Below are 22566 nucleotides of genomic sequence, written 5' to 3' on the forward strand. Positions count from 1 at the left end.
GTGTTCCTCTAAAGCGGAAACGACCCTTCATTAGGCAGAAGGAGCTCATCACGCGTGCGAGCGTAGTTTGCGTCCGTAGGGGGGGTCCCTGGTCCTGTCACGTCGCCCAGATTTACTGATTCCGTCATTGGCGAGGCTTTGGGTTCGATAACACTAAAAGGCTCATCCAGACTAATGGGGTTCCTATGTGACGCAAACACTGTCTCTTAGTGGAAATGGTTTATTAGGCCTTAGCCAATAAAGTAGAGGAGTCGGATGATGCCTCAAGACAAAGAGTTCTGTAATTGGGACTGAGATGGAAGGCTTGTTATGGTCGTAACCTCTTTGATTCTGACGAAGGGTCACACCATCACGGAAACCCAAATAAGGACAAGAGCAATGTTGCAATTGATCACACTCATTATTACAGGATACACAGTGAAAGGGTATTTGAGTTTGTTTTCCACCATCCACGTCATTTGAAATGGATTTAGGAAAATGTCACACATAAGCCTTGTGCCTTTTTCTCTCAGTTCTTTAAGTATGTAGCCACAACAGTTTTGTGTATGTGCTTCACTCAGCTGAAAAAAAGGTAATTAAAACACTAAGTATCAGGCAAACTCTGTGTAACGGCTATATCATAGAGCTAGATTGAGCTATATCTAGATAGATAGATTTTGCCTCTGGTTGACACTTATCATCACAATGGAAAAACACATCATAGACTTCCTTTAAACAGTTTACCTACAATTTTTTTTCCCCCAAACGATATTGAATTTTGCTGATCACTGGTGAATTTTTGTGAATGGAGCAGTTTGTGATTGAAGAATGACGTCATTGGTGTGACACACACTTTATCATTTTCCAGAAGCCAGAGGAGAATCTGATTGGTTGGATGAGGGAGCAGTGAGCTCTGATTGGCTGTCTGAGAATCATTAAACACCCACACTGTCAATAGTGAGACCCACATGGTGGGTATATAGGCAGGTGTATTGTAGCTTAATGCAACAGACTCAAAATTTCATCAAGTTGAAATATCCCCTCTATTTTGGGACGACTCTTTTCTATATCTATTGCACGAAGCCGAACATCTCAAGGTAAGTAACAACTATTTACGGCTTGCCACATACTAGATGTGCCATGCTTTGTATCATTCTCAATATGCTGTACTGGTAGACGTGTGTGAGTAAACTAAATAAAATGTTAGGGAGCGCTTAATGGTATATACATTACTCTTGGCTCTGTAGTTGCACAGAAAGGCATGCTCGATGGATTTTTTCAAGGAGAACTGGACGGCTCCTTAGACCTGGCTGTGGGAGCAGAGACAGCAGCTCATTACACTAATGCACCGGGTCCTGCTGGAAGGGAAATCACGAGACTAATATCTTTAATGCTGCAGTTATAGCGTAGCGCCTGACAGTGGGAGATGTCTGCACCAACCACACAAGCTGTGGTTCTTCTGCAGCAAACAAGAGAAGACTTTTCAAATCTTATTTTAGTTTTTAAACATGGGGACAGAGAAAAACAGGAGAAGTTTGAGGGGAATAAAAACTGATAGATTCATAGATAGAAAGAAGAGGAGATTTTCAGCTAAAATGCAACTTTTTCACCTGTAATGGCTTGACTAGTTTTTCCGAGGTGTTCTTAAACTATCTAATGATGAAATGTTTCACCACAGGGGACCATGGTTATGTTGAAGATCTCCGCTTTCCTCGTTGCCTACGCTCTGATTATTTGCCAGATGTACAGCTCTAACGCAGCTCCTGCCAGGTGAGGTTTTATAAGAACCATACTGACGTGTTGATAAATGCTCACAGGGCAGAGTTTTTTCCTGTGATAATTCCTTAAACTAGCTACAAATATTTGTAAGTGAAATTGGTGCTTTGGTAAAGTCGTTCGGACGGCGGCAAGAGAGCATATGTTTTCATTAGAGGTTGCGGCATCGTGGACTATCAGTCTTCTGATTACATCAGATGAATCCCAGCCAAACCCACTCTGCTTACGACAGTATTGATCGGGTGATAAATCTTAACTTGGCAACTGGACAGCTTTTAAGTGCCATACTCTTAGCAGATTGTTTTGATTATGTTTAGGATTTGATGTAGTAAGCAAAAAGTGCTTTTATCATGCAACAAAAAGAATACCTCGCACAAACTGTTTGCATAGACACGATAATCACGAAGACGTTGCATTGCAGGCCCGTACTGGAATCATCACCAGATCGAACTACGCTTACTGACTACGAAGCGAGAAGATTGCTGCACGCAATCGTCAAAGAATTCATGCAGATGACTGCAGAGGACATGGAGCAACAGGCAGCTGAGGAAAACAGGTACGAACATCATCGTATCTACTTATTGGAATCACAATCTGTTGAATAATTTAGCGAGTGTGCACTGATTTGTTTCTCTCGCATTTAAGAAGTAAGGCTGAAATTCTTCCAACATGAGAGCAATGCCTCCTTAATGTCAGGTGTACTTGTACTTGTTGTATATGACAGGTATGTGATGAATTTCTGTATAGATATGGGGATTCATTTTTCTATTAAAGCTGCAGAGTCCTCTGCCAGTTTATTCTCTGCATGAAACTTTATTTACCCATCAGATTTATGATGCCTGTTTGCTCTTAATGCATGAAAACGAGTATATCAAACGGCATGGACGGAAGCATGATCTGAAAACATGTGAGGAAATGCCTGCATGATATGCTCAAGTAAAGACATGAAAAGTGCAGCAGAAATTAGTTACGGAAGCATGATTTGTTTTAAGAAACCAGCCATGCGAGGAAGCATGTCAACATATCATCATGTCTATCCTGTATGTGAACAGAACGAATGCTCTTGCATGTCTACGTGTCTATGAGTTTCTCTGCATGTTTCCTCACAGCCTGGGTAGACCCGTGTCCAAGCGCTGCTCCAGCCTCAGCACTTGCGTGCTGGGGAAACTGTCCCAGGAGCTGCACAAGCTGCAGACATATCCACGCACCAATGTAGGAGCGGGTACACCGGGCAAGAAGCGCAGCCTGGAAGAGAGTGATGTGTTGGCTGGATACGGAGAGGCGCTCAATCGTGTCTAATCGGCAGCGGCTGTAAACCCGTGCTTGGCCCCGATATGCGAGTGCATGTGGAAGTTTGCTTGCCTGATTGACTTGAAAGAACATTTTTTTCTACTTTCTTTGGCAGAGTAGCAAATCTCAGACAGACTCTGTTCCACTAATTACATATAGTCACCGGATCTATTTGGGTTATATAACTGATTCACCAAATCGGGGAGCTCTCATTGGTAGATAGGGCGTAACGATGAGCTTTTTTTAACCCACAGCCAAATTCCTGTCTTGTGTGATTTGACTTTGTTCTTGATCTAATAAAGATATTTTTAGAAGGAGATCTTTTTTTTGCTCATTGTTTGTTTAAAGCTCAGAAACGAAAAAGCGTTTTTAATTTGATAAATGACATATAATCAGGCGTAAGTACCCGTTTTAGGTAAGATGCATTACTGCTGCCATTTTCCTTTTGTTCAATATATTTAAAACATGAATTTTGTACATTTTAAAATGTTTACTCATTTCTTCTCAATGAAAATCTAAATTCCCAGTATTTTCCCCCCTCCAGTGTTACGACACAGAAGAGAGCTTGTAACACGGCCACATGCGTGACCCATCGCCTGGCAGACTTCCTGAGCCGCTCAGGGGGAATTGGAAGCAGCAAATTCGTCCCCACTAATGTGGGCTCCCAGGCGTTCGGCAGACGAAGGAGGCTCAGTCAGGAGTAATCAACGGGATGGGTGAAATGGTATGTGAATAGTGTTCTGAAGACTCTCATCTCATTACTTTTATGTGAACCGCAATCAAGATAATTCCACCATGACAATTGGTATTTTATGTTAGAATAACAGTATTAGATTATATTTATGCTCATGTGACAAAATTATATGATTATGTGATAATTATACTGAAGCAGCAGCACCAAGAATAGATACAGTGAGATGTGGCATCTACACTGGAAATCTGAGGGAAAAATAAATAAGATTTAAAAAGTTAAATCTGTAAAAAGTAAAATCTGTAGATGTTTAAAAGTTTAAAACAAACGATTAATTACTAAATATTAAAGGTTTTGTACTTTGTACTATTTAAAATAGTTGAAATAAAATATTAATAACAAAAGATTTCTTTCCTAAATTTTCAGTTCAACTTCCCTCATATTCTGTTGATGTTATAATTATATTTTATAGTAAAATTGATAAGTAATTAGAAATTAATGATAAAGAAATATTAATGATTTTTGTGCAAAAAACTGATATCCCAATCCAACTTCTCTCATATTAATATCCTGATATTATAGTTACAGTTACAGTTTGAATTTAGGAAAAAGTGGAAAGATGCATTATCAGAAGTGTACTTATCTTTATATGTAAAATAAGAAATTTTGGCACAGGTATTGTTTTTGCACCTCTTCTATTTAAGAATTTTTAAGTTCACCTTTTCTCATATTAAGCCAAAAAAATAAGCATTTTCATAACTAGATATGTCGCTGGTGTCGTGTACAATGACGATAACATTCTAAATAACATATTTCGACAGGTCACCAGTCTACACGTCCACAGTTCTTTGATTGCTGTCAATAAAAGAAACCATCATGTCCACATTATGACCCCTGGGAATGGAAACTCCTCACTTTCATCTGAATGGACTCACTCCAGTTGATAGCACTGATCGTTTCCATCCAGCCAGACATTATAACTGCTCTTTTTTTTGGCTCTTCCATGAAGCAACATAAGTAAAAAAAAAAAAAAAAAAAAAAAAAAAACGAAAAAGAAAAAGAAAAGAGAAAGCGGTGATACCATCATTTTTCTACTCATCTGGATCCGAGGAAGAGCATTGCTTCATTCTTTCCTCTCAGCAGAGAGCACATTCAGTATGTACAGTCTGGTTTGGCCCATGTTCCTTTAATGTGTCTCAGCACATTACGGTATTTTGGGGATCATATTAAAGCAGTGCCTCATAAAAAGGCTTCCCTGAATATGGATGTGTCTTGTGCCTTGATGTAACACACTTTACATGCCGCTGTTGTACAGTATGTTTGAATTAAAGGAGGGAGGTACTACCACTGAATTACAAATTGTAACAATTGTGAATTTGAGCAAGATTAAAATGTATTTTAGATACATAAGGTTTGGGGTACTTGATTTATTGACTGACTGGTTGTTTTAGCTATTGATCTGAATAGTGACATAGTCCTTCTCAATTTTGCATTTCTGATGCAGTAATCAGAATTAAATGATGACCACAAGGTTTAACATTATTCTGCAGCTGTGAGTGTCCAGTTGTTCTGAATGTACATTTAACGGGTCATAATGTCCCATGGAGCACTGAAGTAGACAAAGTGTCAATTTTAGCAGTCCAGTTTGGGAACCAATGCATAATCAATGGATTTTCAGATACGACATATAGAAGAAAGCCTTATTAGCCTATTAAAAAAACTTATTCTTATTTCTACGTCTGAATAGTCATAGCACTGCCTGTTTGGGGAAAAATGGAGTCTTCGCATCATTGCATTGTGTTTTGCAGCCGCAAAGACACGCTTTATTTGTTCTTATTGGGTCCTCTGTGCATATTACAGTGACAGCAGTCATTCTGCATAAACCCTGTTGGGAGCCATTTGTCATGATTGTGTTTTTCAGTGGCTAATTGTCATGCTGGTCTCCCAACAGTGGCCACCCATGGGAACCTGTTTACAGTCAAATCAGTTTCCCAAAATACAAGTAAAATGGCTTTTTTTTGGTGACATTAAAAGGGAGCACGGAGACTCGTTATGCCTTATTAAGGCGAATAGATGTTCACATTCACGGACGACATTGAGGTCTTACAAAACCCACCTTTCTGATCTCGAAAGCAAGAGTGACACGTTTAGATCAGCGTCTCTTCCTGCAACTATTTGAGCGAATAAAACCTTTAAAATATTTCATCATTTAACCAGTAGGATTTTATACACTTCTAAATGAGAATAAAAGACCACAATGTGAATGATTCATTTTCATTCATATAATCTCATAAATGGGGCTCGCTCTAATCACTAAAACCACTCATCCAAGTTTCCCATCACAACCTTCTCAACAATCCTGATGGCAAGTGCTTTCTTGTGTCCTCACACAGTTCAAATGGATCCCATCCAGTTAGATGCTTTGTTAATTAACCTCGATGCCCTCATAGTAGTAGTGAGTCATTTCATATTGCAGTGGCTCTGCCGCCCGGCCCGTTCCTCTCTGCTAATAAGGAGAGATTGTAAGTTCTTGTGCCTCAGAGAGGCAGGGTCTTTCTGAGAGCCAGCCAGTCAATTAATCTTTATCTGCAAACTTTTACATTACATTACTCAAAATTTCACTGTAATTACTTTAACCATATTTCACAAAGCAAACAAAGGAGGAAATGCAACAATTGCATAACACGAGAATTGCGTTGAATTAAATGCATTCGTTTTATTGCTTTAGGTAACAGTCTTTTATCGGCAATTAAAATTGATGGAGAGTTATTTTTGGTACGTTTACGAACACAACAATGCAGGTATTTGCTAATTGAGCTGCATAATTAAGTACGGAAGTGCGATGATTTCGCCACGGGAAGATGTCATTAAGTAAATGGATTACAAGCCTCTGGCGCTGTACATTCAACTTAAAAGAAATGGATGGATCTAAATGAAATACATCAACACATGGAGCTAAATAAAGCAGCTAGTGCTTTAACGTCTGGATTAGTGACTGCATGGCAGTCAGCCAGTCACTTCACCTATGACAAATACTGCTTAAACATGCTGGCTAAAATGCTAAGCAGTCTGAAATTGAAAGACTATATTTCTAGAAGGAAGCAAGAAAGTATCCTACACCATCAACTAGTTGGTTAATTACGATTTAATAGTATGTTTCAGAACAATTCAACATATACAACGTAATCTCCTTAAATAACAGGATAAACATTAACACACTGTACACTGAAAAAACAATTTTCACTCAGAAATGACTACAGTTACAAAGAAACGTCAAGTGACATTGAATTAAAAGTGCAATTCTGAAGAGGTAGAACAACTGAAATGTTTTTTACAGTGTATGATATATCTTTTCATTATTGTTAATAAGTATTTTTAAATTATGATTTACATTAATTGATTTTATTTTCTGCATATGGGATCTCAGCTGAATAATTTTCATTACGTCGAGCTGTACGGGGCGGTTCTGTGAGTTGTCACTACTGGATGCGCTTTACTGTAAAAAGCAATTGCTTTGATTGAAGGCAAAGTGACGCACATCCGCTAATGAGATCAATGGCAGAATATAAAAACATGATATTTACCAAGCCTCTCACCCTGAGTGGAGCACGAAAAGCCTAAAGAAAAAAAAAATCAATTCTTTCCACATCACTCTCTTGTGGACTGTTTATAGAAGATGAAATGGCCATTTTGGCCACAAACCAGGTAAAAGATGGTTGTCTGCATTCTCAGAGGAGATCCTATTCTACCGTGATGGAACAATTCAAATTAATAGGCTGCTTAAAAATTAATAACTCGTTTGTTTAACTAGACTGTCCTGATATCTTCACACCTGTGCTGTGATGCAAAATGTTTGATGCATGCTGTAAGACAATGCTGTAAATACCTTTATGCTACTTCAATTTTTTTCCCTCACAAATAAATAAAATTAATCCGTTTTGATGAGATGAGTTGGACTGGATAGCCTAGTAAAGGTAGTGAAAAAGCTATAGATGCTGTAATCCCCGTTGTCATCCAAGATGTTCATGCCTTTTATTTCTTCGGTCGTAAAGAAATTATGTTTTTTGAGGAAAACATTTCAGGAATTATCTCCATAAAGTGGACTACAATGGTGCCCGTGAGTTTGAACGGCAAAAATGCTGTTTAAATGCAGCTTCAAAGGGCTCTAAATGATCCCAGCCGTGTAATAAGGGTCTTATCTATCGAAATGATCTGTCATTTTCTAAAAAAAAATAAAAATGTATACACTTTTTAACCTCAAAAGGCACATCTTGTCTAGCTCTGTGATGCACATGCGTACTCTGTGTAATCCGGGTCAATACAGTTAGGGTAATCAACTTCAAAATCAATTCAAGTTTATTTGTGTAGCACTTTTCATGATACAAATCGTTGCAAAGCAGCTTTGCAGAAAATGTAAGTTTCTACAATATATTTGTATCGTTTTACATCGCTGTTTTATATTTTTTGTAAAGGGTGTTTGACCTTCTTTGCATGTTCACTTTGTAAATACTGAGTCGGTACTTCTGAAACGATTTTAAAGTTAGAGGAGAAAATAAGATGGAGTTTTTCGACAACTGTATTGACCTGGATTACACAGTGTACACATACGCATGACAGAGCTAAACAAGATGAGCATGCGAGGTTAAAAAGTATATACATTTTTATTTTTTTTAGAAAATGACCGATCATTTTGCTAATTAGGACACCTCTTCCTCAGCTGGGATTGTTTACAGCCCTTTGATGTGCTGCATTTAAACTGCATTCTGGAAATTCAAACTCGCGGGCACCTTTGAAGTCCACTATATAGAGATAATTCCTTAAATGTTTTCCTCAGAAAAACATCATTTCTTTATGACTGAAGAAAGAAAGACATGAACATCTTGGACAACGGGGTGAGTACATTATCTGTAAATTTTTGTTTTGGAAGTGAACTACTCCTTTAATTCCTATACTTCCATTTATGTTAGGGAATAATTTTAACTCTTTCAGCGCCAAACACAGAATTTTCCGGGTTTCCACAGTTTCACTGTAATACACTTGGGGGCACCATTAAACATCTCCTGAATGAGTGTAGAATCTCCCGATTAAAAACACAGCGAGTAAGATGCAGAAACGACACAGAACTTCATATGTAAGCAGATGCAATGAGATCATCAACAATAAACAGCATATAAATGACAACTGCATAATGTTACAGAGTGAAATGTCTATCCAGAAAGTGGTAAAGTACTTTGCAAGCTTTGGAGTTGCTAATGGAAGCCATCTACAGCACCTATGCTTTGATCATGGCACCAAATATGATTCAGATGTAGTATTTAATAAAACAACAACAACATTTTGCTCAAAATGTTGCTTTTTTAAAATGAAACTTACCTACATTCAAGTGTTGATAAAAAAAAGAATGCTTGAAGCAAGACTAAAATAGATATTCTGGGAACCATGACATTTTAGTAAAAATGATCAAAATTGTTAAATGTGGGGAATAGAAATAAGAGTGAGAAGGTTTTACACAGATGACCACAAACTGAAGGCAGCTGAATTTATTAATAACCATAAAAATATTCGGTTACATGAGCCAATCTGCACGTTGCTTCATTGCAAGTTACACGTGGTTGAAATCTTGAGCCATGAAATCGGTGAACTGACGCCCACTTTATTCCTTGTCGAAAACAGTTTGCATTCGATTATCAATAATCCGTGAAATTGATGTTAACGAGAAGAATGAATGAACAAAGCGTAAGCCGTGATCATAATTTGTTCGTAAGGGATGGAAACGTCTAATCAAAACCTTAATCTCTTATCAAAATTCCAATATTAATGATCCATTCTTGCTGTAAAACTACTCAGGCCAGAGAGATAAATCCTCACCTACAAAAACAGTGATAATTTTCAAAGACATCAGCTGAAATTGAGAAAGTTCTCAGGCGGAAGTAGTAATCGTTTAACCTTTGTGTGTGTAAAGCCATCTCTAAATCATAATGTTTAGAATGTTGGACACTTAAATAACTGAGAAAAATATACTTTTTATTTATTAAAAATGTACAGTACAGAATGGGGAAAGTATTGGATTTTAATCACTGAAAGACCTTCAACTGGCAACAGCCTCCATCAAACATTTCTAGTAATTGCACAAAGGTCAAGAGAAATTTTGTTCCAAACAGTTGCAATCTCCGTTTCAAGTTTTAATTTTATCCACAGAACATTTGCCAATTATGTTTCTGAACATCCAGGTGCTCTTTTACAAAGTTTAAATGTGCCGAAATTGTTTTTTATGCAAGCTAACAAGATGTTTTTGAATTTCTTGAGTGTTTTTATGGTGGAGGGGAGCTCTGACCAACCCCTTCAATCTAGTCTCACTGATTGGCCTCCAGGTTAGAAGTCTCCTTAGTCAATAAGCTAGGGATTCACATACTTTTTCCACCCAGCACTGTGAATGTTTACATGGTGTGTCCAATAAAGACATGAAAATGTATTATTGATTATATTGATTGCCATTTGTGCATCATTTAAGCACACTCTGTTCGCTGCTTGTTAACTTGGTTGAAGATCAGATCAAATTTTATAACCAAGTTATGCAGCAGTCCCTCCAAGTAAATCCAAAGAGCTCTCATACTTTTCCCAACAGCTAAAAAAACGGGACAAATCCACAGTGTCTAAAAAAACTGAAGTCACTCTGTGGACAACAGTGCACTTTATCTGATATGAGCCTGAAGACTCACAAGCCATTAGCCCAGTGTTTCCACTATATATTTGATAAGCGTCTTCCAGGGTCGTCATTTACGCCATACATCCATCCCAAAATCAATAGTGTGCACTTGCATTAGAGATACATGTAGGACCAAGTGAACTGACCATATGGAAGCAGGCATTAAGAGCAGCCCACACTGTCAGATCAATAATGAATATCTTTTAAAGCATTATGCTTCTATGAGCATGATTCACACTACATTTAAGAGGAGAGCGAATGTCAATGACTTTCAAAAGTTTCCAAAAAAAAAAAAAAAAAAAAGTGCAATTTGATCCAGTAAATGACAGATGGTTTTGTACCCATCTCTGAAGGTAAGCACTGGTCTGTCAGGTTGTCATGGTAGGGTATATCGACCAAAAAAACAAAACAAAAACAAAAAACCATCACCACAACTGGCTGGTTAGGTTGGTAAAGGAAAAAAAAACATTTAATAAATTGTGTACAGTAGGGAATGCATATTTTGTAAAGTGTACCCACACTAACTGATCAAATTATAATGTAGGTTCAATTTTGAATGTATTTTGAACATCTGTATTGACGTTGTGCATGTACTGTACATTGTTCTGAACTGTAAGCATTATGGAGTCTAAGTAAAACATGAAAGATTACAAATTGCCTAATGCAACTATGTAAACAACAAATGCTAAACCATTAAGTGAAAAATGTAACTTAAATCATACATAAAAATATTTTTGACATGTTAAAAGTCTGCATATAGTGCTTATTTTTACACATCACAAATGCTATATATCTTCTAGAGCCCTAACTCACTAAATAAAACAACTCACACTTACAAAATCTGAAAGAAAATCAATAGACAGATAGCAGACTTAATGTTGATTTGATTTTGTTTCCTTTTTTAACCAGCCATTTACTGCAGTCTGATGCAACACAACTAAACTGCTGATTGGAAAAAGTTTTGGACACTATGATTATATTCTGAACACTAATGAAATCATTTCTGTTTTGTTTAGCATTTTCTTGAAAGAGTAGAAAAAATGATTGATCAATAACCTATTCTGTTTTGTGCAAGTTTTGTGCAACAACGCCACCGTGCGGCTAAATCAGGAGCTACCGATTATTGTTTAATTACAGTAGAGGGCGCACCGTCAAATAATTACAAGACGTCAACATACTGCAAAACATCATCGCAGCATCTGTACTGGAACACAAGCAGTTTATGGAAACGAATGGTTTCTATTTCAAACATAAAGGCCTATTCATATTCAAAGAGACAGAGGAAATCAATTTATTAGTCTATAACTATTGTATGAACTGAACAAGTGAACAATTACCAACACAAATTTAGATAAGATTCAACTAGCGTATATTGATTTTAATCGATCTCATGTTAGGTCAGAGAAAGTTGCTCCAGATGTTTCATATGTTGGCATTTTAGTTTTTAGAAATTGACGTCATTTTATTTTAAAAACTAAAACCATTATTTAGATTTAGGTTTTAATTTTGTCTAAAGAATCCTTTTTTTCCTTAATAAAAAACTGTATATTCTCTTTGATTACTTCATGTGAACAATACCAACAGTTGTTCAGACCTAATATCGACCATCCTACCAGTGATGCAAAATATTTCCTCTAGATGGTAGTAAAGATCCATTTTTAAGCTAGAAAATTTGTCTCTTAGTAATACAGAATTTGTTCTTTACTCTAGCTGGAAGATTTTCCTTGAGCGTTTCTTCTCTCAGATAAAGCCAGTTACATATATATATATATATGAGATGCAAAAGCCTCTAAATCCATCTGCCGTTTCTCTTTAAAATTATCATTTCTTTCTGGCTACTTTGGTACTTCTGATTGAGCTGAGGCTTGAATTTAGCGAGTTTGAAGTAAAAGTATTTGATGGACGTATACTATGTGTCAGGAGGATTTACTCAGTATCATCTCATTTTTGACTGAGATGGCTTTTAGCTGGTTTTGCATCTGAACTCATATATACTTCATATATAGATAGATAGATGTAGATATATATCTTTTCTTTTTTTTACATTTTTATTTTCTTTTTTATAATATCCCACATTAATTACTGAATATTGGTTACAGTATGAAAAAATCTTTACTATCGAAGATAATTACTAAAAATGTGTCAAACTGCTGTGCTAATTTGGTTTTGTCACTAAGCAGAACAGTTATTTGGTCATTTTGTAAAACATATACACTAAAAGTTTTGATGTAATAAATTGCATTGTGTTCTCAAGTCAAATTTTTATATATATATATATGCTGGAATATAATTATGGAAAAAAAAAAAGGATTTGCAGTTTAATTTGACATTACAAGTTCTGAGTTCAGGGTCTTAAAACTATATAACATGCATTAGAAGAATGGTTTTTCTACAAATCGACTTTCATTTATCAGTTGTTCACTACTGTATTAATGATAGTCCTGACATAATAAGATAATACCGACAACGGACTCTTCCTTCAAAAGTTCACTTCTTCAAAATTAAATTTTTTTATGATTCTATAAATGTGTTTTTGGTTACACTTTATTTTAAGGTGTCCTTGTTACAGTGTAATTATACATTTAAGTATGAGTAATATTAACTTCATGTACTTACTATATGGTTAGGGTTGGGATTATGGTTTGTGTTAGGGTTACTTGCATATAATTGTGCATAATTAATTGTGTATTATAAAAGGGCAATTCCAGCGTCATGGATGTGACATATAAATGCTTAGAGAATGCATTTGTTACCAATATACCGAACCATCTGTTTATATTTTAATAAACCCTTGCTGATAGAGACTAAATATCAGAAAAATATCAGTCTATGCACAAGTTGTCTATGTTAAAAAGGGAAATAATAATGCGTTATGGATGTGACAAAAAAGGACACCGCTTTTGAGAGACTACATACTTTGAGAGATTTCTGAGAAATAAAATGCACAAACCAGACGCAATAATACCCAACAAATAGAGAAGCGATGGCTCTTCACAGACCATATAATTGTTACTTAATTTTAATTTTGATGTGTCTATTTATGAGGAAAATGTACTGTTATGGATGTGGCAAGCCTGAAAGTGAAAATAGCATTTACCAGACTATGGAAAATCATGCACTAAAAATAATTAAAAAAATGCTTTAAAAACTTTAAGGGAGATCTCACATGAATATTTGAACCACCAAATGTTGACATCTGTGCTATCAGTAGAGTAAAAACCTTTGGTAAAAACTTCAGTTTTTCATAGTAAGGTTGACATTTGCACGGAATTACCCAATAGTAAGTACATGTAACATGCATAACAAGGACACCTTAAAACACAGTGTTAAGAGCCATTCAAACCAAGAACGACAATGATAGGGGTGCGCGGGGCACAAAATAACGCGGGGTTAGTTATAACACGCCTGGTTTAAATATTTACACACACACTAGCGTAACCAAATTTACAGTGTTTACTAGATGCCATAGCACCACTATACAGAGAAAAAAGTACACAAAAATTCAAAGTCTTTTGAAGATATCGCTGAATATTTATTTTACCATAGTAAAAGTAAATTTCTGGCTGAAGTAAATTTTTAATCTCAGTTTTGAATATTCATTTAAAATGAGACAAATCTGTTATTATTTTAATCTCTTTTTAATCTGTTATTTATCAGTTCAGATTGGCAAACCAGCAGAAGACACTAACCAGTTTTAACTTCCAGTCGCGCTGATAGGGAAAGCTGTAACACTGCGTTATCTGCCCCGCTATATTAAACTATGCTATTCTATGATATTAGCGATGTAATTTTCACTATTTACTTTGATGGATTTTAAAAAGAAACCACAAGAAACAGGTGAATGAAGACTCACAATCGATGTTTAATGTTGAGAAATTATTATTTCAAGAAATGTAAAGCATTTTGACTCGTTTATGTGTCTCGTGTTCCATGAGAGCTGTGTTTGGAGGGAGGGGAATGTTTTTCTGAATGTCTAAATGTGTTTCATCTATTTGGGCACATTGTTCCCAACTATACTGTATCTGTGTTTTGCGATCAGGGCCATCCCACGCATGGTTTCGATGTGTTCATTGTGAATCTCAAAAGATTAGATGATTTTTAATTATTAAAAAACACCATTATTTTATTTGAAAAAGTTAATCATTTTATTTTATTGACAAAATATTGTAGTTTGTCGTGTATATTTTTTTCATTCGATCAGATAACATTTTAAGATGTCATATGTTCATGTTACAAGGTGCCCCTCACAATGTACCTCACCTACGGGGCATGTTGTCACTTTTCCTTTCTTTTGAGGTAAACGAAAAACGTATACACTGTAATTATGAAACAAAGCTACATATTTGTACTAGACAAATGTGAAATTAACGTGGATAAAAAACTATACTCTGAACCTCACATGGATTTACACAAACTGAGAGATTCAAAAAGTATTAGGTTGTGCCCCACGCTCCCCTACTATAAGTATAACTATAACGAAAACATTCTAAAAATCGTTTCAAATTTAAAGGGGTCATCGGATGCCCATTTTCCACAAGTTGATATGATTCTTCAGGGTCTTAATGAAAAGTCTATAATATACTTTGGATAAAAATTCTCAATGGGTTTTTTTTTATCTTGCCAAAATCAGCACCTCAAAAACCATCTCATTCTGTTTGAGGCTGCTTTAAATGCAAATGAGCTCTGCTCGCCCCGCCCCTCTCTTCTCTCTGTGGAGTGACCAGCCTGTTTACTTTAGCCACATTTAGCCGCTAAACTTGCTAACTAACACACATTTTTAGGAAAGACAATCGGAGACATTCTTGTCTAACTTACACCCCTGCTCCTGCATCAAAACAAAGAGGGCGGACTGTTACAGCTGATCTGAGGTAAAACGCTCATGTCAATCAACTATCGTGGGAGCGGCCTCTGTGGGTGGGACGCCACAACAACAGGCATCTGAGAATGGCTCGATTTGAAAAAGGGAATATTATTTTTACAGATTAATTAAAAGCCACTGCATGGATTTGTATCATTATAGGGTAGATTTGTACATACACTGCCAACACACATTAATGTTCAAACAACAAAAAGTGAACTTAGCATCCGACGACCCTTTTAAGAGAATAGCAGAGTTCACACTACGACTATAACGATTATGATACAGAGCAACGATATCGTTGGGATCACTTTTCAGAACGTTTTTTTTTTTTTTTACAGCTGATTAACAATAAAACACTGACAGCTAATCTGACTTCATTCAAATTTAAAGGGCTTGCGCATTTGAAATAGCAGGCGACACTGTAATTAAATAAATAGAGTAACATGAAGCATAAAATTACCTCAGGAATTCAGCGCTAGTTTGTACAACATTGTCTTGCCTCCTTTGAAGGTGCAGTAGAAAAGCGTAGGCTACGTATCGTTTTTATTCCACTACATTTACTACATTAGAGTTCAGATAGTTTATGCTAAATTCACTGTTTAGATGCGGTCGAAATGTGAATGCTAAGGACATCTAGTGGTTGAAGTCGTGTAAATGCACCAAAAACAGACGGTTATCGTTCCCCGGTGTGGACGCAAAAATAGTTATCGTTATCGCTCTTGATGTGAACGGGCCTTTACTGTATTTTTTTTTCTTTCATATACTTTATACAGGGGTCAGCTTTATCAAAACAACAACAATGTTGTCTTAACAGTTAATATTCCCTATGACAAAAAAAGTGCTATCTCATGGCTTATGCAAGCATGTTTAACATGTTTCCGTTGCTCTGTGACTGAAGTAATTGAATAACAGTCAGGAACTGTAGCACCGCCTAAAGCAGCTCTTCTTACAGCATGTTCCCAAAGAGGCAAGTTTCTAATAGCCCTGTCTCTGTATCATTAGATCCATGCATCATTGACGTCTGCGTTGATAATGAGTTGATTGTGCCGCTTTGACCAGTGGTCTGCGAGACTGAGCGTCTAGTAATCAGATATATATTAAGGCTGAGTTGAGATTTCTGATAGGGCTCTGTGCAAAGGCTAATGTTGACATAGCTCACTGATCATACAAGTGGACAGGCCCTCGAGATAAAGCTGAAATTGCCTATGAAATTAATACGTATTTGATCAGAGAAAATCGTGTTTCTCAGGCTCAAGGAAAAGTTTGCAGTAGCCTACCAACATTTTTACAGCAGTTCTTGTGGAAGATCATTAGTGACGAGTCCTGCCTGACTCACCTTCCCTCAGCCTACGATACACCAAAGAGCCAAAAAGATCACATGCACTCAGTATTGTCTTCCAGCCACACTTTTAACATCAAACCCCCACTGTCTCTGGAGAGACAGGGGCAGCATTGCATGAAGAACACTCAAACTAGATGCTCTCCTCTGACGTGGCTAACTAGCACCAGGGGCTAGCAGAGCCACCTCAACCTGCTACAGCAGGAATTTCAACTCCTCTGTCACTAAAGACACAGAGCTACATTTGTATGCCCTCTCACAAAGCCTTACTTGTTCTGAGAGCCGTAGGTCCAATCAACGCTATAGGATATGTTTAAGGAAAAGGTGGCCGTGGGCTCCGGTTTGAACAATATTAGCCTATGTGATCAGCAGGCGTGGAGGTTAAACAGACTGATTTTTCCAGAACACCTGTGCAGGAATACAAACAACAGAGAACTTTCATAAGGACGTGATCATCAACTTTACTTGGATTTACATATTTTAATTTAATATATTTTTTAAATACATTTTTGAAAAATGCAATAAAGTATATATATTTACTATTTAAAATAACAGTTTGAATATATTTTAAAATGTAATTTGTTCCTGTGATTTCAAAGCTTATTTTTTTAGCATCATTACTCACATGAGTAACAGTCACATGATCCTTCAGAAATCATTCTAATATTCTGATTTGCTGCTCAAAAAACATTTATTATTATTATTATTATGTTAAAAACAGCTGAGTAGAATTTTTTTCAGCTTTCTTTGATGAATAGAAAGTTTAGAAGAACAGCATTTATCTAAAATAGAAATCTTTTGTACCTTTATAAATGTCTTTATCATGATAAATGCACCCTTGCTAAATAAAAGTATTCATAAATAATTTCTTTCCCCCAAAAAAGAAAAAAAAAAAAAATGTATACTGACTCCTAGCTTTTGAGTGTATAATGTTACAAAAGCTTTGGATCTTTCTATTTATCACATAATCCTGAAAAAAAAAATGTCCTCAGCTGTTTTTTAATATTGATACTACTACTACTACTACTACTAATAAATGTTTCTTGAACAGCAAATCAGCATATTAGAATGATCTGAAGGACCATGTGACACTGAAGACTGGAGTAACGATGCTGAAAATTTATGCTTTGAAATCACAGGAATAAATTACATTTTAAAATATATTCAAATAGAAAGCAGTTGTTTTGAATAATTAAAATATTTCACAATATTACTGCTTTTGCTGTATTTTGGATCAAATAAATGCAGGCTTTGTGAGCAGAAGAGACTTCTTTTAAAAACAAAAACAAAAAAATCTTACTGTTCAAATACTTTTGACTGGTAGTGTATATATATATAAAATGTATAATTAATTTTGATTTATAACATTGTATAAACATTTACAGTCTTCTAATTTTTGTTGATCACCTATTACCATAAGATTTTTATATAAATTTCTCTTTAATTAGATACTTTAATTATTTGCTTTATATATTTACATAAATATAAACAACAGAGAACCTGATAATCAACTATTACCAGATTCTATTTATAATTATTAATTTTATAATTATTTCTATTTATAATTTTTCCATTTTTATAGTTATTTATAAATAAATTATTATTTTTTTATATAAATCAAAATAAACATTTTACGTAATAACCAATTTTCTAAAATGTATAATTGTATATATTTTCAAATAATAAGCCATGAGTTATGGTAATTTTAATTTATAATTTGTTTCTTTGTATATAATTCGTACATAAATATGAACAACAGAGGACCTGATGATCAACTATCACTAGATTATATATATATGTTTTTATTTTTATAGTTATTTATATAACATTTTTAAATAATTACAATTAAAAACGTAAACCTTTTTAAATAAAATTTTAATGTAACAATTTTAGTTATTAGTTATTATTTAGAGTAGTTTTACTGTAATTTTTGTGTATATAATTTGTACATAAATGCAAACAGAGAACTGGACGATTAACTACTGGATTTTATAATTTTCCTTTTTTGAAATATTTCTTCAGAATCATACTTTTTATAATTAAAATTTTAATAATATAATTTGTTTTAATCATCTATCTTTGTAATCGAATTTCTATATTTTTTTGATTATAGACTATTGTTTTTAATTTTATATATATATATATATATATATAACGGTGCATGAATAGGAACGAGAAGATTCCTTAGGACCTGATGATCAACTATTAATGAGGTTTATTCTGACATGTATTTTGATAAACTGACATTCACATTTCCTTTGACAGATCGCAGAATTAATATCTATCACCGGAGATGTCAAACTAGACCAATGACTAACTTTTCTCTGGACAAATTCCTTGATTTTCAAGATTATTTATGTTTTTATGTTTTCTAATCTCATGCCGTCAAGCTAACCCTCAAGGGAATATATTATCCCGAACGTATATGAAGAGCAGAGAGGAAGTGCAGAAAATACATCTCATCATTTACAAAAACAACACATCACTCACTCTTTGAAAGCAACAACTGCTCAAGCGCTGGGCTCTCTCACAACCATTTACAGAAAAGAAGAAAATATGCATCTGTCAGGAAGCTCTGAAATGTAATTTCACATCCCACCAGATGAAATGCCGCTTTGTGCCCCTGTTCCTCCCGCTGTCAGCGCGGTCTCTCCACTTTCTACAGGTGCTGCTTGGCTCAAAGGGAACAATGCCGGTGTTTTTTGCTTAAGTATGAACAAAGCCTTTGTCTGGGGCTCTCAGAGGGAGGTCCAAAGGTCCGTTGCGCGCTTTGAACTATCAGGTCAAAGACTTCACAGAACTGCAGGGCCTGTATTGCTCCCGTGCCACAGCCAGTCACATTTGTCCTTTTGATTGTCATCTGTGTCTTTAAAGGCCCTGCAACTATAGGTCATTTGGGGTCTTTTATGTGCTGATACCAGATCTGACTCCACTCTTTCGTCTTCTGCCCTTCAGGCTGGGTAGACATGTCCACTTGTTAGTACAGTTCCGCACTGCTGCTTAAACAATCGGGATTCTACAAACACAGGGATCAAAATGAAAAAAAAAAAGAAAAAAAAAAGAAAAAGGAAAAATTGTATAGAGTTGTGCTCATACATCAGCTAAGAGAAGAGCAGGCCTGTAAAGCCTTTGTTCATAAAATATGCAATGGCACCACACAGAATAGGAGAAAAAAAACACAGGTTTCTTTTGATGTGAGCTCCTTTAGTTGTGCATGTCTTCATTGGAGTAGCCCGTGGACGTTTTAACCTTCTGTAAAACTCACCCCAGCGCCACTTTCTTTCTCTCTTTCTGTCTTCTCTGTACTTCAGCGCCATGCTACGGTGAGATTGAGAAAATGATCTTTATTTCATGAGGCCTTTTCTCTCATCTGTTTGACACCATGGTCCAGGGCAGATTTCTCTGTCCTGCAGCGTGGATAGAGCTTCTATTCATGGGTTCCTCTGCAGCTCTTTGTACAGGGCCGGTCACTAAGACCTGTGCTCTAAATACTAGTAAAAAGAACAAAAACATGGTAAACCTAATAATGTTTTTTTCTCAGTAATGACTTTTCTTCTTCGGTGGAACACACAAGGAAAATGTGCTTTTCCATATAAGAAACAGCTGACGCTTTGAAGTTTCTTAAAAGTAATCAATTCAACTAATATATGTCTTTTGAAGTCAATACAAAAGCTTTGTGTGACTAAAATTTAAGTCATTATTCACAAAAGATCTTGATATCCAGTCTTGCTTTTCTTTAAGTTCATGGGAAAATTGATAGCATCTGATATGTGAATGAATCATACTTACAAGTTTCTTTTCAGTGAATTAGTTGATTTGTCTCTCTAGTTCAGTGACTATGATCTGGTCTCAGATATAAACAGCTTATTGGACTGGAAGCTAATCAGTAAATAACAATGTGACTAGGTTTGTTTCATATGAAATTTCAATTGTATTTTTTTTTACACAGTATTAAAGTATTTATTATATTTTTTATCTGTGCACATCATTATTTAGAAAAAAATCATTTGCACTTGTAATCTTTAATCAAAAATATTAACCCTCCCCCACTCAATGACATCTCTTCATGACGTAAGACTCAAAAGAGGGGCTGGACTATGCTAACTGTCTAATGTCTAACTGTCTAATCTCGCAGTTCTAAATTTATAATTGTGAGTTTATATTACGTAATTCTGAGAATTTCTCAGAATTGCGAGTTTATACCTCACAATTCTGAGAAAAAAGTCAGAATTGCGAGTGCAAGCACACAATTGTGAGAAAAAGTCAAAAATGTGAGATTACAATTACCTTTTTTATTTTGTATTCAGTGGCAGAAACGGGCTTCCATGACAAACAAACCAGACAGGAAAGTTAATAGATTAAAGTCAATAGAGTTGAACTTGAAAATGTGTGTTGAAGTCTTTCCGGGGTTAAGACAACATACCATCTGATGTTCATTCATGTGTATTTCATCCGATAGCTAGCAGGAACTGTTACCAAAAGTAACCTGCTCTGTCTTGTCTGTCGGTGCGTTGTCAGTGGTCTCTTTGCTCTGCAATGTATTTTTTTACTGAGTGATGATGTGTGGCGTGAGAACGCAATCACCTCAGTTCAAGTGGCACATGAACAGACCATCTCCTCTTTACTACTAGTTATAGCATGAAATAAACATGAATGAACATTAGAGTTATTTTGTCTCAACTGTGGAAAGACGACAATACTCTATATTCCATCGACGTTAATCTAAGTCTCCTATTTGGGTTTACCGTCGGACAAAATGGTGGATTTGGCATTAGGATTGGTTAGATTGCATGTCAATCAAACTCCCAGCAAAGGTTAAAAATCCCGTCCTAGATTCCAGAAGCCATTTCACTCGGATATACATCACAACATCTCTGCCATATGTACATCAACTTGACACAGTCACCACTAGTAAGCTACTACTAAATATATTGTAAAAACTTTAATTTGCTGTAAAGTTGCTTTGCAACGATATGTATCATGAAAGGTGCTAAACAAATAATTTTGAATTGAATTGAACTTAACAATAGAGAAGAAAAGAATATTAGTCAAGTCATTGTAATTGCATGGAAAAGAGCATGAGACACTTTTTTTCTTTTTGTGTTCATTGGACAGTTGAAAGCAACATGAGAGCCAGTAAATGAATTTCTGGTAACACATTTGATTAGGAAGCACATATACTTACAAGAATAAGAGGAAGAGGAACAAAGAGATAACTCGAAGTAAGAACATAAGGTTTTATTTATTTATGTTAAAACTGAGATTTATACATAACCTGAAAGCTTAATAAATAAGCTTTACATTGATGTATAATTTGTAGGGAGATGCAACTATTTGAAATCTGAGGGTGCAAAATTGAGAAAATCGCCTTTAAAGTTGTCCACATGAAGTTGTTAGCAATGCATATTACCTATCAAAAATTACGTTTTGATATATTTACGGTAGGAAATTGATAAAATATCTTCATGGAACATGATCTTTACTTAATATCCTAAAGATTTTTGGCATAAAAGAAAAATCGATTATTTTGACCCGTAAAATGTATTTTTGGCTATTGCTACAAATATACCTGTGCTACTTTAGACTGGTTTTGTGGTCCAGAGTCACATACGTACTTTATAAGCACTAATAAACATCTAATATGCAAGTAATATGCATACTAATAAGCAACTAGTTAATAGTGATTAAAAGTAATTAAACTGAAGGCATTAATTAGTACAACATGGCCACTAAGCAAACAATAAAATGTGGAATTCATAATTTGTGGCCATAATCTAGTTTTTCTTCTGCATCTCATATGTAGGGCTCTGTACTCAGTGAAAACAACTTTTTTCCCCAATTGCTCTTATTGCTATCACTCTGGACTCTTTCTTTATATAAATGATATCCATTAAGAGTAAAACCAACAAACATGGTCAAATGAA

At 35.4% G+C, this 22566-nt stretch overlaps 1 protein-coding gene across 2 annotated transcripts; it reads left to right on the forward strand.

The window, feature by feature from the left end:
* Nucleotides 1–958: 958 nt before the first annotated feature.
* Nucleotides 959–4783, forward strand: calca (calcitonin/calcitonin-related polypeptide, alpha). 2 transcript variants are annotated; one of them, XM_051115012.1, is made up of 5 exons: nt 959–1076; nt 1658–1749; nt 2177–2311; nt 3590–3769; nt 4558–4783. In XM_051115012.1, the coding sequence occupies exons 2-4, from the start codon at nt 1664–1666 to the stop codon at nt 3747–3749; spliced, it is 381 nt and encodes a 126-aa protein (XP_050970969.1). In that variant the 5' UTR covers nt 959–1076; nt 1658–1663; the 3' UTR covers nt 3750–3769; nt 4558–4783. The 2 variants fall into 2 exon arrangements, with proteins under 2 accessions (XP_050970969.1, XP_050970968.1); XM_051115011.1 differs by lacking the exons at nt 3590–3769; nt 4558–4783 and adding an exon at nt 2865–3574.
* Nucleotides 4784–22566: the final 17783 nt, after the last annotated feature.

This window comes from Labeo rohita, chromosome 7 (assembly GCF_022985175.1).
Source record: "Labeo rohita strain BAU-BD-2019 chromosome 7, IGBB_LRoh.1.0, whole genome shotgun sequence".
NCBI lineage: Eukaryota > Metazoa > Chordata > Actinopteri > Cypriniformes > Cyprinidae > Labeo > Labeo rohita.

Bases quoted from the DNA above. Each gene is read 5' to 3' on its own strand.
- calca (XM_051115011.1), top strand. From the start codon at position 1,664: ATGGTTATGTTGAAGATCTCCGCTTTCCTCGTTGCCTACGCTCTGATT. The intron at 1,750-2,176 runs GTGAGGTTTTAT...GTTGCATTGCAG, and splicing joins TCTAACGCAGCTCCTGCCAG to GCCCGTACTGGAATCATCAC. The intron at 2,312-2,864 runs GTACGAACATCA...GTTTCCTCACAG, and splicing joins CAGGCAGCTGAGGAAAACAG to CCTGGGTAGACCCGTGTCCA.